The sequence below is a fragment of the Thermothelomyces heterothallicus genome (genome assembly GCF_042370625.1).
Source record: "Thermothelomyces heterothallicus CBS 202.75 unplaced genomic scaffold P884_scaffold_7, whole genome shotgun sequence".
NCBI classification, from domain to species: Eukaryota; Fungi; Ascomycota; class Sordariomycetes; order Sordariales; family Chaetomiaceae; genus Thermothelomyces; species Thermothelomyces heterothallicus.
The window spans coordinates 106,442-118,872 of NW_027192568.1; the positions used below are offsets into that span (position 1 = coordinate 106,442).

The 12,431-nt window shown below is 57.3% G+C and overlaps 5 protein-coding genes across 5 annotated transcripts; 3 read left to right on the forward strand and 2 right to left on the reverse strand.

Annotated features, from left to right (window-relative positions):
* Nucleotides 1–402: 402 nt before the first annotated feature.
* P884DRAFT_283930 (uncharacterized protein) lies at nt 403–2,199 on the reverse strand. The gene is made up of 3 exons (XM_069443690.1): nt 1,969–2,199; nt 633–1,877; nt 403–564 (listed from the first exon to the last, which is right to left on the reverse strand). Exons 2-3 carry the CDS (start codon nt 1,848–1,850, stop codon nt 517–519), a joined length of 1,266 nt encoding a protein of 421 aa, XP_069298687.1. The 5' UTR covers nt 1,851–1,877; nt 1,969–2,199; the 3' UTR covers nt 403–516.
* Nucleotides 2,200–4,074: 1,875 nt separating this feature from the next.
* On the reverse strand, nt 4,075–4,720 carry P884DRAFT_116959 (uncharacterized protein). The gene has a single exon (XM_069437123.1). It carries the CDS (start codon nt 4,562–4,564, stop codon nt 4,190–4,192), a length of 375 nt encoding a protein of 124 aa, XP_069298688.1. The 5' UTR covers nt 4,565–4,720; the 3' UTR covers nt 4,075–4,189.
* An 836-nt stretch (nt 4,721–5,556) lies between these two features.
* Nucleotides 5,557–8,239, forward strand: P884DRAFT_257655 (uncharacterized protein). The gene has a single exon (XM_069441165.1). The coding sequence runs from the start codon at nt 5,938–5,940 to the stop codon at nt 7,888–7,890; it is 1,953 nt and encodes a 650-aa protein (XP_069298689.1). The 5' UTR covers nt 5,557–5,937; the 3' UTR covers nt 7,891–8,239.
* Nucleotides 8,240–9,126: 887 nt separating this feature from the next.
* Nucleotides 9,127–10,805, forward strand: P884DRAFT_298481 (diacylglycerol acyltransferase-domain-containing protein; the record flags this gene model as incomplete). Its single annotated transcript, XM_069444611.1, has 2 exons — nt 9,127–9,309; nt 9,375–10,805. 2 exons carry the CDS (start codon nt 9,127–9,129, stop codon nt 10,803–10,805), a joined length of 1,614 nt encoding a protein of 537 aa, XP_069298690.1.
* A 542-nt stretch (nt 10,806–11,347) lies between these two features.
* Nucleotides 11,348–12,167, forward strand: P884DRAFT_291000 (uncharacterized protein; the record flags this gene model as incomplete). The annotated part of the gene is made up of 2 exons (XM_069444085.1): nt 11,348–11,408; nt 11,509–12,167. A coding segment is annotated over exon 2 (384 nt), but the record flags the coding sequence as incomplete, so codon positions are not given.
* Nucleotides 12,168–12,431: the final 264 nt, after the last annotated feature.

The window sequence follows — 12,431 nt, forward strand, 5'->3', positions numbered from 1 at the left end:
CAAATTAGGGAGAAGTATGCGCTTCGTAGGTAAGCGATTAGTTCGAAGCTGCCATCCAGTAAATGATCAAAACACTAAAAAAAGCAAAGGTCGGATTTCGAGGTCCAGAACGCCGGGCTGGAAAATAAAAGGAGCGTATAATAACCCTATCAGATACAAAGAGCCGCCAACCGGGCCCGGCATCCTGCCTCCCCTCCCCCCAAATGAAGCCTTGCCGAGAATTGAAGCCGTTCATGGCTCAAAATGGGAGCCCGGGTCTCAACCATATCCGGACCACGACCGGCGGAAGAATAGATAAACCGCAAACCCATTTCCCTTTGTTATCCCGCGCTAATATCAGACATTTCCAACCTCGAGATGCGAGCTTAAATTGATCCGCAGCTTTGCTCCCAGACCACCAGTTGCCTTGGCATAGCGGATAGCTCTAGAGCACCCATCCGCCCGGACAAGTCAACCCCACGGACCCGCGATGCCATTATCAATTCATGACATGCAGCTACCACCCATCGCGTTCGTTTACTTGTAGAACACGATGTTGGCTGTGCCGCCCGCCTTCAAGCCGACCTGTCTCTCTGTTAGCAAACGGTCTACATTGCAAACCCCTCCGAAAAAGAGGAAAAAGGGGAACGTACTGTGCAGCCACTGGAGCTACCATAGTACTCGCCGTTCTTCAGCCAGCATTCTCCCGAGATACCATCGCCCTCGATCTTGATGTTGAAGTCAAGGACAGCGCTGCTGGTCGGCGAGTTAGGGAAGATGGAGATGAAAGTCTCTCCCGACAGACTCTTGCCGACGCCGATGTTGGTAGGCGCCCAGTTGCCGGCCGAATCGGGGTACTTCTTGCTCTGCCACGTGCAGGCCTCCTCAACCTCGACGTCGAGGGGGTTGACGTAGTACTGGGCGGTGGTGGGTTGGCCCTTCCACCAGTAGTATGTTGCGGAGTCGGGGTTCGTCAGGGGGTACTTCCCGCCGGGGGAGGTCTCCAGGGGGATAACCATGGCCTCGTTGCCGGGGTAGTCGGTGCGGCAGACGGCGGCGGTGCCCGGGAGCTTGTTCACAACGTAGACGCCACCGGCACCGGGCTCGCAGATCTTGGTGACGTTGGGCCGCGTGAGCTCCAGGAAGCCATCTTCGTTGCACCACAAACCGCCAACCGACTGGCCGGTGGCACCCTGCTCCTCGGGCCACTGGGTCTTCTCGTAACCGGGAGGGCAGGCATAAGAGCACATCATGCCCGGCTCGCACGTGCCATCAGTAGGGGATTCGATGTTGTCAACTGCAGCGCCCTTGACCCACTTGCCAAACTTGGCCAGCGTCGTCCAACCGTTGGTGCCAACCCAGGGAATCTCGACCGCACCATATTCGGTCGGGACCTTGTCGCAGGGGACCTTGCCGCTCGGGAAATCCGCGTCAAGGCCGGTTGGGAGCTCCGGTTCGGGGGCAGGGGCGGACGAAGTCGAAGGCTTGGGAGCGGCGGACGAGGTGCTGCTCGGGGCGACCGAGGTCGTCTTCTCGTAGAACTGGCCTCCGTGAGGGAGACTAGCCACCGAGGTCGAGACGACAGGGGGCGGCGCGCTGAAGGTGGGCTTGGTTTCGCCCATGACGATGAAGTCGCCCTTCTCGAGGCCCTTCTTCGCCTCGGCAGCATCGACCTTCTTCCCATTCCCCATAACATACTCCGTAACAGTCGGGCCCTCAACCACTTTGGTGACAATCACGGTGTCGCGCTTCTCCATCTGCAAGTGGTTGTGCTTCTTGGCGTGCAGATGGCGATGGCCATGGTTGTGAGGTTGGGCAGCAACGCTGGCAACGAGAGCTGCCGCGAGCGCGGTCTTGACGAGTCCCTGCATTGCAGCGAATTCCTCAAGGTGGTGTCCCTATTTGATGTCAGCACCCGGAATCATCAGCCGTCCTACGCGCCAGGCGCAAGATGCGATCGAGTCATTAGGCAAAAAGGAAGATCACAACCAGTTGACCTGCTGCGGCTCACTCCCCGTGTAGATCAGAAGCAGCAACGTGGAGACTCGATCGCTTGGGTCTGAAGGGGAGGAGATCGGCCTGGCTTGCGACTCCCTGCTGACTGACCCCTGGCAGCCAACTGTGGAACTCACCTGTCGATGTGTTGTTGTTGTTTGTTTGTTTGTTTGCTAAATCCGTTAACGGTTCCGAAAAGAGCGTGGTAGAGAGCGGTAGACTCTCTGTTGGATGGAACGACGACCGCAAAGGAGTGTAGTGTACGACGTTCGGGATGAGAAAGGAGTGACAAAACAGTTCAAATGAGGGATGAACTGGAGGAAGGGAGTCAGGTCTTGAATGAACGAGCGGTCGAGCCACCAGAATGGAAGTGTGGGCCGGGCGAGGAGGGAGAATGGAGCGAAATGAGGGCCTGTTAGATTCCAGGTCCCGCAAAGCTAGCCAGGTCACCCACAATGCGCCAATTGAAGCGCAGGCGAAGCGACCGGGGTATTAGGGGTATTGCGCTTGGCGAAATTGCACTTCTGGTAAAACCCTGTCGGCAACATGCAGATTTGGGATGGCGGCTAACACAGGTACCGGGCCACGACTCAATCAAGCAGGGGTTCCATCTCGAAATTGTGTTTCGGACGAACTCGTCTCGGCCGCTTTGCTACCCAATGAATCCGCGATTCTGGCACTCGGCCAAAAAGAAAAAAAGAGAAAAAAAAATAACGGGTCTGCCGAGAATGACTGACACGGATTCACGAGAAAGGAACAACCTGACGATCATGGAAAATGGAAGGGTCTCGTCCCCAGGTATTTGCGACCCCTGCCAGGCTGCCGAAGAGCCAAGACTGCCAGAGCATGCCAAGCTGCCTTAGGACTGGACTGGGGGGAAAGTCTGGCCAGAACCGATTGTCTCTTCTTCCGCCCGCCATTCTGGATGGCGTTGATCGGTGTAGTTATTTTCAGGAAGAACGTTTCCAGATGACGGCCCCCACTTTCAACAAGGCGGGCTCAGCTGACGCTTCGCTGCTGCTCCATGTGCGGTGCTGTCGGCCGGCAACAGAGGGCAACAGGGGAGAGACAGGTGTCGCCAGTGACCTTCCACACTGCGTAACTATGTACCTATGTAAGGTATGTACATACAGTACATAGGTACTTGCCACTCATAGCACGCTTCATTGGCACATGGCTGTTGATCGGGTTCCTGACTCGACCCATCTCGGAGGCTTCTTGAACTTATTCTGCCAATGGGACCACCAGATGATGCAAAAACTCTTCCTATCCGCCCATCCCAACTAACTCGATCTGGTTGAGCAATGAGGAAACAAGCTGGGATGTCTACGGACGTACTTTCGTTCAAACAAGGTGCTGACGCGCCTCGACATGAGTAGTACCCTTGCTCCCGCGGTTCCGTGCCGCGTAAGGCGGCGCATCATCCAGTTACCGATTCGGAAGGGGTTCACAAGTGAGATTCGTACTTCCGTTCACTCCCTGTGCTGCCGATCTGCCGAGCAATCCCCCAGGCTGACTAACATATTCAAACAGCAGACCGCAGCAACTTGCCCGGATTGAAGAGAAACTAGCAGGTTCAGGTTGGTGGTCGATCGTTTGCCAAGCGCCTCGCAATACACTAGTAAAGGGCTGCTTCTTATTATGATGGCATAGCCACACCGCCGCAGCTCGGTGCAAAGTCGTACCTGACACCAGTTTCCAGGATCAGATAATCCAAACTAGGCCAACACGATGTTTCGATCGGGCTAGTTTCCTCGTTTGGAACCCCTTCTCAGCACCGCCGCATAACGTCCAAAAAAGTCCATACCATAACTAGTTTCTATCTGGATTCAGGGGCTTGTCAACGGCCCTGTCACATTTTTTCTGCCTGCTGACGATTCAGGTACGGGTGTATTCAGAGTACGGATTATATTCCGTACTACGTACGTCTCCGCACGTATCTGTATCTGGGCCTCGTCTACGGAGTACATCTTAAACTTACGCATGGACAACACGAGCTCTCAGCGCGCTAATTACAAGATCCCTAACATGTCAGGAAACTCTGTGAGATAACAACAATGAATGCTTTGAGAAGTGCGAGGGAAATACTGTCTCCTAAAAACGATTTGTTTACCATTAGGAGTTATATCCTTCGAAAAGAACCATGCGCGAATCTTGTTCAGACTGAGCACACTTCCTTGAGATCGCCGGTATGAATGCAAAGCCTGTTGGCGTGTCACATCCCGATTGCATGTCTGATATCACAGTTGGTGTCTCCTATAGCTTCCAGCACATGGCCAAAAACATGTAAGGCCCTGTGCAGCTGAAAACCAGAGCATTGTGAAGTACGGAGTATGTATGATATTTTGCGCCCTCCGAGAATCGCCAGCTTGCGCTTGGTTGGTCTTCCCGAATGTTTACAGGAGGGAATGTTCTTGGTTTGGTGATTCTTCTGCTCTTTCCTTCTGAGCCACCTTGGCGCTGAGCACGTATAAGAGTCACTGAGCTTGTTACTCGCAGACATTACTGTCGTGCTCCCTGGGGTCACGACCGAGGAGGTGAAGATAAATCCTACGAGCAGCGGAGTGTAGGGTTTCATTGGATGGTACATACGAAACTTACCTAGATTCCTGAACTGGATTTCATTCGTTTGGCGAGGGAAGAGTGGTTGAGCTCTGACAAAGCTGCATCTAAAAGAGTCGGCCACTTAGCACATTCATACAACGCCTCCGATATCCCCATTCGCCCCACGCACGACGTCAAGCCATTATTACTCCGTCCTTCGGCCACTATCTTGCATTGAACCCGGCTTCACCCTATGGCGATCGAACTCGCCCAGGTACAAGTCCTATGAGAACTTGGCAGAGTTTCTGCCGCCTTTCCAAAGCAAAACCTGGCGTTTCGTAAAATAGCCAACCCTATTCTAGCGCTTCGGCCTTTGGTGCACTACTCTTGGGCGAGGTCGACCGCTCGAAGCTCGGCGGGTTGGGATATGATTATGTTGTTTTATTCTCCGATTCGGAGTGCTACTTCCCTGGGTTTGGAAGCCCCGCAACCACTCTGAGGGGCTTGCCGTCAAAGGTACGGTTGTGTGTCGGGGTGAATTGTACTTTGCGCCACTGAGCTCCCTCAACTCGGTGGAAATTTTGGTGGACTCAATCCTGAAAGGTGAACAACCAGAACCACACCGAAAACACCGCCGGAACCTCTTGGCTCGTTTGGATTAGTCAAGTTGTATACGGATTAGTTAATCCGTACAGGTTATGAACACCTTAGCACAGCCACCTCCCTCCGGCTTCGACCCTCAAATGAGCCGAGAGTGAGAGAGCTGAGAGGGTGATGCATGGAGCGTCAGCAGTAACCACGAATGGAAGAATGCAGCGGTGGCTTCAAAACACCGGGACTGGCTTAGCGCGGCGAGGCTGCACCACACACGGAGCTTGGCCTGCCCAGGCAGCTGTGGGTGCCTTGGCGACCGTGGGCGATCCACGAAAAGTGGGGGCAAGGAGGCTTGCCCGGCTGCTGCGCCCATTTTTCTCCAATGTCTCCATCGCCCGTGGCCTTCTTTCCTCACCTTGAGGCGGCTCTCTCGCGACAACATTCCCTTTCGCACAGCAGCAGTACTTGATGCTGGATGCTGGATGCATACCGTTCCCACGGAAATCAGGCGCTGCCGCGTTTTCAGAGAGTGATAATCCATAGTTCCAATCAATTTTACCTTTCTCCGCTGCAATCTCGACGATTCCGCGCCCTGTCGAACTGGCATTCCGTCGGATACGCACTCGGAAGCTCTCGCCACGATCTCCAGCCACATCTTCAAAGCCCCGATCCTTACCCCCCCTCCCCCCATACCAACCAGGCGATGCTCCCGGTTCGCCAGTGAGGTTGTAACCGTGGAGTTCCTGCGTCCAGCAACCCGGAACTAGACGTAGCGACTTCAACGTGCTCCTTTGCGACCCCCGGCCTCGCTCGTGTCTCGCCGCGATGGCTTCGGAACGGGGCCCCACCGCAACAGAACCTCCGCGTGCGCCGTCGGCCTCGACCGTGCCGCAGTCCGGAGCGTCTTTCGGCACGGTAACCGAGCTGGCCCGGTCCAAGCCGCTCAAGCGAACGCGGGAGACGACGCCAACCTCACAGGACTCGTTGGTTTCGAGTGGCGACATGTCGCCGTCCAAAATAGCCCGGCTGGTAGGGTTTGCCAGGCAGTCACATAACCCATCGACGGGCGAAGCCGAGGAAGACGGGAGAAGTAGGCAAGAGGAGGAAGAGCACCGACAGCTCGCTCGGTTGGAACAGAGCGAGAACCAGCCCCCTACTGACGAGCTAATGTCGGGCGTCACGGCAGACATGAACCGGCCCCAAGAGGAGGCGCCACCAGACACCTCTGGGCATTCCGACATCGAAGCTGCGGCGGCCGCGGCAGCTGCGCGGGCGCTCAGCTCGGTCACCATTCCGACGAGCCACGTTCCCGACGATGACCTCCACGATGTCAGTCCGCAAAGCGGCGCAAGCGGGGCAAGCCTAGGCGGTGACAACGGCCAAGTAGTCGACAGCCCGGCGGCGATGGACGTCGACTCTCGCAATGACGAGGGCCTTTATGCGCCACAGCCCGAGGCGCCCATGGAGGACAAGGCGGGGTCATCTCTCTCGTATCCGGGGGCCATGCCTGCGCCCGGCCATCCGCAAAGGGTCATGAGCATGTCCATCGCCGGGCCCCAGACGCCAAACATCGACCTCACACCGCGCTCGCCAAACTCCAACAAGAAGCACAAGTGTCCTTATTGTGAAACAGAGTTCACTCGCCATCATAACCTCAAAAGCCATCTACTCACGCATAGTCAGGAGAAGCCGTACGTCTGTAACTCGTGCCAGATGCGGTTCCGCCGCCTGCATGATCTCAAGCGACACAGCAAATTACATACCGGCGAGAAGCCGCATGTCTGTCCGAGCTGCGACAGGAAGTTTGCACGCGGCGACGCGTTGGCCAGGCACAGCAAGGGCGCCGGCGGTTGCGCGGGCAGGAGGCAGACGATGGGCTCCTTTGCCCGTCAAGAGAACTTCGACGGCGGAACAGACGGTTCTGCCATGTCGGGGGAGCTGTACGATGGTGGCGGAGCCGACATGTCAGAAGAGGACCGGCGCCGCCTGAGCATGCCGAACCTCAAGCCGCAACACGTTGCTGGTCAGGCCGGGGCGGAAGGCTATGGCGGGTCGAATACCTACCCCCCACCGGGACAGCGGCCGGGCGCTCCCGGCGGCGGTTTGTATCCGCCCAACCTCGACCGCGCATCCTCAGCCACAACGAACGCGTCGCCCAGCATGCCGAGCAGTCATACTCCGCAAACCAGTATATCGTCGGTCCCGCTGAGCGCGGGCGGCTCGACCGCGTACTCGCAGGGCGGCATGACCGAGAGCCCCAAACCGCTGAGCCCGGGCGGCACTCAGGGAAGTGCGGCAGGGCAGCAACGGGCGAGCAGCGAGCAGCAGCAGCAGCAGCAGCAGCAGCAGCAGCAGCAGCAGGGGGCTCCGGGTCTGTCTCTGCCTACGCATGGTATGTCGCCAGCCGCCAAACAAGCGTGGCTCTCTCAGTATCCCCCTGCTGACCGAGACGCGATTCAAGGCAGCGCAGCGCAAGGCCAGCCCGCGGCCGGCCGTGGGCGCGCCCGCGCAGCGAGCGGTGACAACAATGGCAACTTCGGCCAGCCGGATCCGGGCTTGTGGGCTTATTACCAGCATTTGGAAGGAACTGTCAAGCGGCTCAGCAGCCAGATGGAGAGTGAAGCCAGGACCAAAGCGCAGCTGTTGGAGAAGCTCAATGCGCACGAGCAGCATATCGCCGCGTTGACGGCCGAGGTCGCGGCGCTGCGGCAACAGGTAGCCCCCCCGCCACAGGAGGGTGAGGGTTCTTCGGCTGACCCAGCTGCCGCTCAGCAGTAGGGCTTGTGAGTGTGCGGTCATCAGACCCGGGACGCTGCGGGACGGGAGACAGCGGGCCCGGCGTCACCCTTTACGCGCCTTTCTGAAGGTGCTTGTACCCATCCTATTTTTTTTTTCCCCGTATATAGAGAGGTTTCAAGGTCGGTCTAGCTTGCCCTCTGGCGGCGTTGGTACGGCATAGGTATCTGAGTTTTTATTTTGGGACCAAAATAGGGTAATGCAGAAGCAGTCCCTCCTTTCCTTGTGGAATGGGTCTACATAACAGAGTGCACAGAAAGGCGGAGCTGAGCTGGGGATTTCTTTCGGTTGTTTCAGTAATCGTTTCCCCGTTCTTGTGCCCGTATGAAATACGGATTCAGTAATCCGTACGTACCGAATGCTACAAGTTCGAGTATGGTCACGGTCAGCAAGGTACGGGGTAGAGAAGGGTAAAACGGTCGCCTCGCCATATTCCGTGTTGGGTCACAGTAATACTGCGGAGTACGGATTACGGATGTACAGTACAGTACAGCCACCAACGGCTCTTGGCACTTCACATGACAGCAGAGGCCACTGCATGGTCCGGCAAGAAGCCGGCCCCACCTCATTGCTGCAACACACGTCATCACTCGGGCGCCGGTGAGGAATGCCACACACTATGAGCCGCGGTGGCCTCCTTCGGTTTGCGGCACATCATCTCGACAAAAGGCCCAGGTACCAGCCCGCTAAGCGGGAAAAAACTGGACCCAACGGCTCGGGCTGAACGGTAATGGATCCTTGCCCTCGCCTCGTCGCCCCGTCCGAAACGCTGCGACCGTTCCTTTACTAGAATTGAGACCAGTCCTCCCCTTTCCCTTTCGCCTTCTTTCTCACACCGTGGAACGCAGAGGAGGAGGAAGAAGAAGAAGAAGAAGAAGAAGCCTCGACGCACTCGTTGCGCCTTCTTGGTGCAGACAGCTTACCCCGGGCTACCGCATCATTAATTGTCCTCTGTAGTTCCAAAGTACATTGCAACGCGCATCGACTGCCTCGTTTCGTCCTTCCTCGGCAACACAGGAATCTTACCCACAAGAACGTCTTTATCTCCACTTCCCCGACCTCCGAGCGGAAGATAACAAAGCATGCCTTCAACTCCGACTCTTGTCCCAGGTAAGCCATCACCAAACGGGTTCTACAAGGCAGCGCCTACGAACCCCAATATAGCACGCAGCGGGCAGGAAAAGGGTTGCGGCGCCGGCTTCCGATCCCGTCATCACCATGGGTAAATCCAGGAACACGCGGAGGAGGACGGAACAGGCCAAGAGGCCTACGCACGAGCAGGGGAAGCACCACGCAATCGCAGTCCAGCCTGTTGACACAAAGACAGCCGCCCAGGACGGGGATTCCCCTACGCTCGCCACAAATGGCGCCCTGACGCCGAGCAACGGAAACCCCGAGACGGTGAGCGACTGGTCACCAAGGCAGGCACATTCTGCGGCCGATAGCTAACAGTGTGTAATAACCAGGGACTCGACGGCACCCTCACACCTGCAGCGGTGCCAGGTTCCACTCAGCGCAACGGAGGCAGTCTCGGGCAAAACGTCGGCGCTGCCGAATCCACGGGGGACATCGCTGAGCACGAGGCCGACGACCTTTCTTCGCTCGGAGGGTACGAGCCTGACGGCCCGTTGAAGACGCTTGCGAAGCCGCCACCGAATGGAGCCGTGCGGGGGGCGTCCGTGTCCAGCGAGGCAACATCAAACGGTTGGTCACGGCCGGATGGCGAGCTCAGGGACCGCTCGAGACCGAAAGCAAAGTCACAAACTGTCCGAGATACGTACCCGGATCTCACGGACGAAGCGGGCAAGGAGGCGGCCGCCCGGGAGCGTGACCGAATCAAGGCCTATAGAGCAGGCGGCATCCGCTTCGCGCCCTGGAATATACCCTACAGGCGGCGGCTGCAGACCATGGCCGTCCTGCTCCACTGCCTCAGCATCGCCGTGACTGTCTCCTGCTTCTTCTTCCTCTGCGCCATCCCCCTCACGTGGCCAATCCTGATTCCTTACCTCCTGCACATGCTTCTTTCCAAAACGGCCACCGACGGCCGCCTGCGCGCGCGCTCCGAGCGCTTCCGGCGGCTCAGGATGTGGAAATTCTTTGCCGACTACTTCCCCGCGGCGCTCCACAAGACGCACGACCTGCCGCCGACGCGCAAGTACATATTCGGCTACCACCCGCACGGCATCATCTCGCACGGGGCATTCGCGGCCTTTGCTACCGAGGCGCTCGGGTTCTCGGAGAAGTTCCCGGGCATCACCAACAGCCTCCTTACGCTCGACTCCAACTTCCGCATCCCGCTGTACCGCGACTACATCCTGGCGCTGGGCCTCCAATCCGTGTCCAAGGAATCCATCACGTCGATCCTGACGACTGGCGGGCTGGATGGCGACGGCATGGGCCGGGCCGTGACTATTGTCGTCGGAGGCGCGCGCGAGTCGCTCGAGGCGTACCCGGACACGATGCGCCTGGTGCTCGCGCAGCGGAAGGGGTTCGTCAAGATGGCGATGCGCACGGGGGCCGACCTGGTACCCGTGCTCGCGTTTGGCGAGAACGACCTGTACGACCAGCTCAGCGCCCAGCAGCACCCGTCGCTGCACCGCCTGCAGATGTGGGTGCTGCGTACGCTCAAGTTTACGCTCCCCTTCTTGCACGGCAGGGGCATCTTCAACTACGACGTCGGCCTGATGCCGTACCGACGGCCGCTGAATATCGTCGTGGGCAGGCCGATTCCCGTGCGGAAGATTGGCGCCGGCGAGAAGATCGAGGCCCGCGAGGTGGAGAGGCTGCATGCCGAGTATGTGGCAGAGTTAGAGGCCATGTGGAACAGGTACAAGGACACATTTTGTCCTTCTGCGACAAGGGGAGGAAAGGAGGCCAGGTTGAAGATTGTGGACTGAACATCGTCTTCGTCCCCGAGTTCCTGTGCTGCCAGCCGGCCGCGCTGGGTCTTGTGGCAGGGGATGTTGTGTGTGATCGACGATTCATCGTCCTCAAACACGGTCCTAAGCCATCGCACAAGGTTTTAATTTCAAGGGGCTCAAAGAATATTTTAGGTGTCGGAGTATTGTAGGCATAACTTAGCTAGGCGCCAAGGTTAGATTCTTGTACGTTTGTCGAGAGGATTACGAACCTACTCAAGGAGCTAATTAGGGATGACCTCGCACCTGTCGCATGGCATTATTTCATAGCCAACATCGATGTCATGCTGGGCTTCCTTCAAGTGCAGCTGACAAGACTACAAGTTACATACAAAAGCGTCCCGCGACCTAAGTAAGACCTTATTGCGTGGTCGAGTTATATCCGTGATCAATCAGTCTGGAAGGTGGGGGGCCCCGGAGCCCGGCTGATAGCGGGAATCCATGGCACCTGCCTGTTCCTCCCCAACGGCCTCGGCAAAGTACCCTGACCTACCTGGAATCGAGGCAGTCATCCGTAGTTGCCGTTGCCATCAATCACACGCTCAGAAAAGTGCGAGATCAAGTCCGAGTAAGCAGATCTGGGTATGTTATAAATTTATTCTCATCTTTTTTCTTTTGGCCCCCTTAGCGCTGTTTATTATCAGTCACATTCTAACTAGTTAATTTGATTGGCGAATCCAAGCATCCAAACGCAGTCTAACAACCGCCACTTGCGCGCGCCAGGTCAGAGTGTGTATGGATTGACAACATACACATACATCCAAAGGTCCCATGCACGGCGGCGGGTTGTAGAAACCTCCTCCTTGCCTGGCATGGTGTTCTGAGCCCACGTTTCGCGTCCTGGGCCGGTAACGGGCGTAGCAGTCAGTCCTCTCTTCTTCCGCCCTCTCTCCTTCTTCAGCGGGAGCAACAAGTTCCAGGAGTGCGAGCGACAACATTCTTTTTATCCCGTTGGTGATGGTGATGATGATGGTGATGATAATGATGAGTGGCCGTGGTGGGAGCCGCGAGAGCGGCGATCGTGCTGCAGCAAGTGATCGCGATTCGGAGAAGAAGAGGAGGGATGGGGACGGGGACGGGGACGGGGACGGGGACGGCCGGTCGTCTCACAGCCCTCACGATCACGATGACGCGCTGTTGTCCCCTGCTAACCGGCGGCTGCCGGACTACAAAGAGGGGAAATGGGCTGGGGCGCTGTCGCCCGTGACGGCCGCGCCAGAGGAGGGTGTCGGCGCCGGGCCGGCGGTGGTGCTGGTCCTGTCCATCGTCTTGGTGCTGGTCGTCCAGGTCGGTGTTTGGTGGGTATTGCTGATGGGCATGGGCTTTGGTTCCGAGGATGGGGTGAGTTGTTCTTATGCATCTTTTCTTTTTTCTTTCTTTCTTTCCTTCTTTCCCTCCTCGGTATGGTATCCCATGCCCAACTCTTCGGCTTCCAAGCCATGCATTTCCTGTTCCGGTTCGGTCAATGTTTCACCGCCGGCATATGTTTCCTCTACTATGGAGATGGGGCCCCTGTTATGTCTTATATCTTATATAGACGGCCCCTTGGTGAGACAAATACACACGTACGGAATACCAACAAACACCCACGCGCGCGAACGTGCG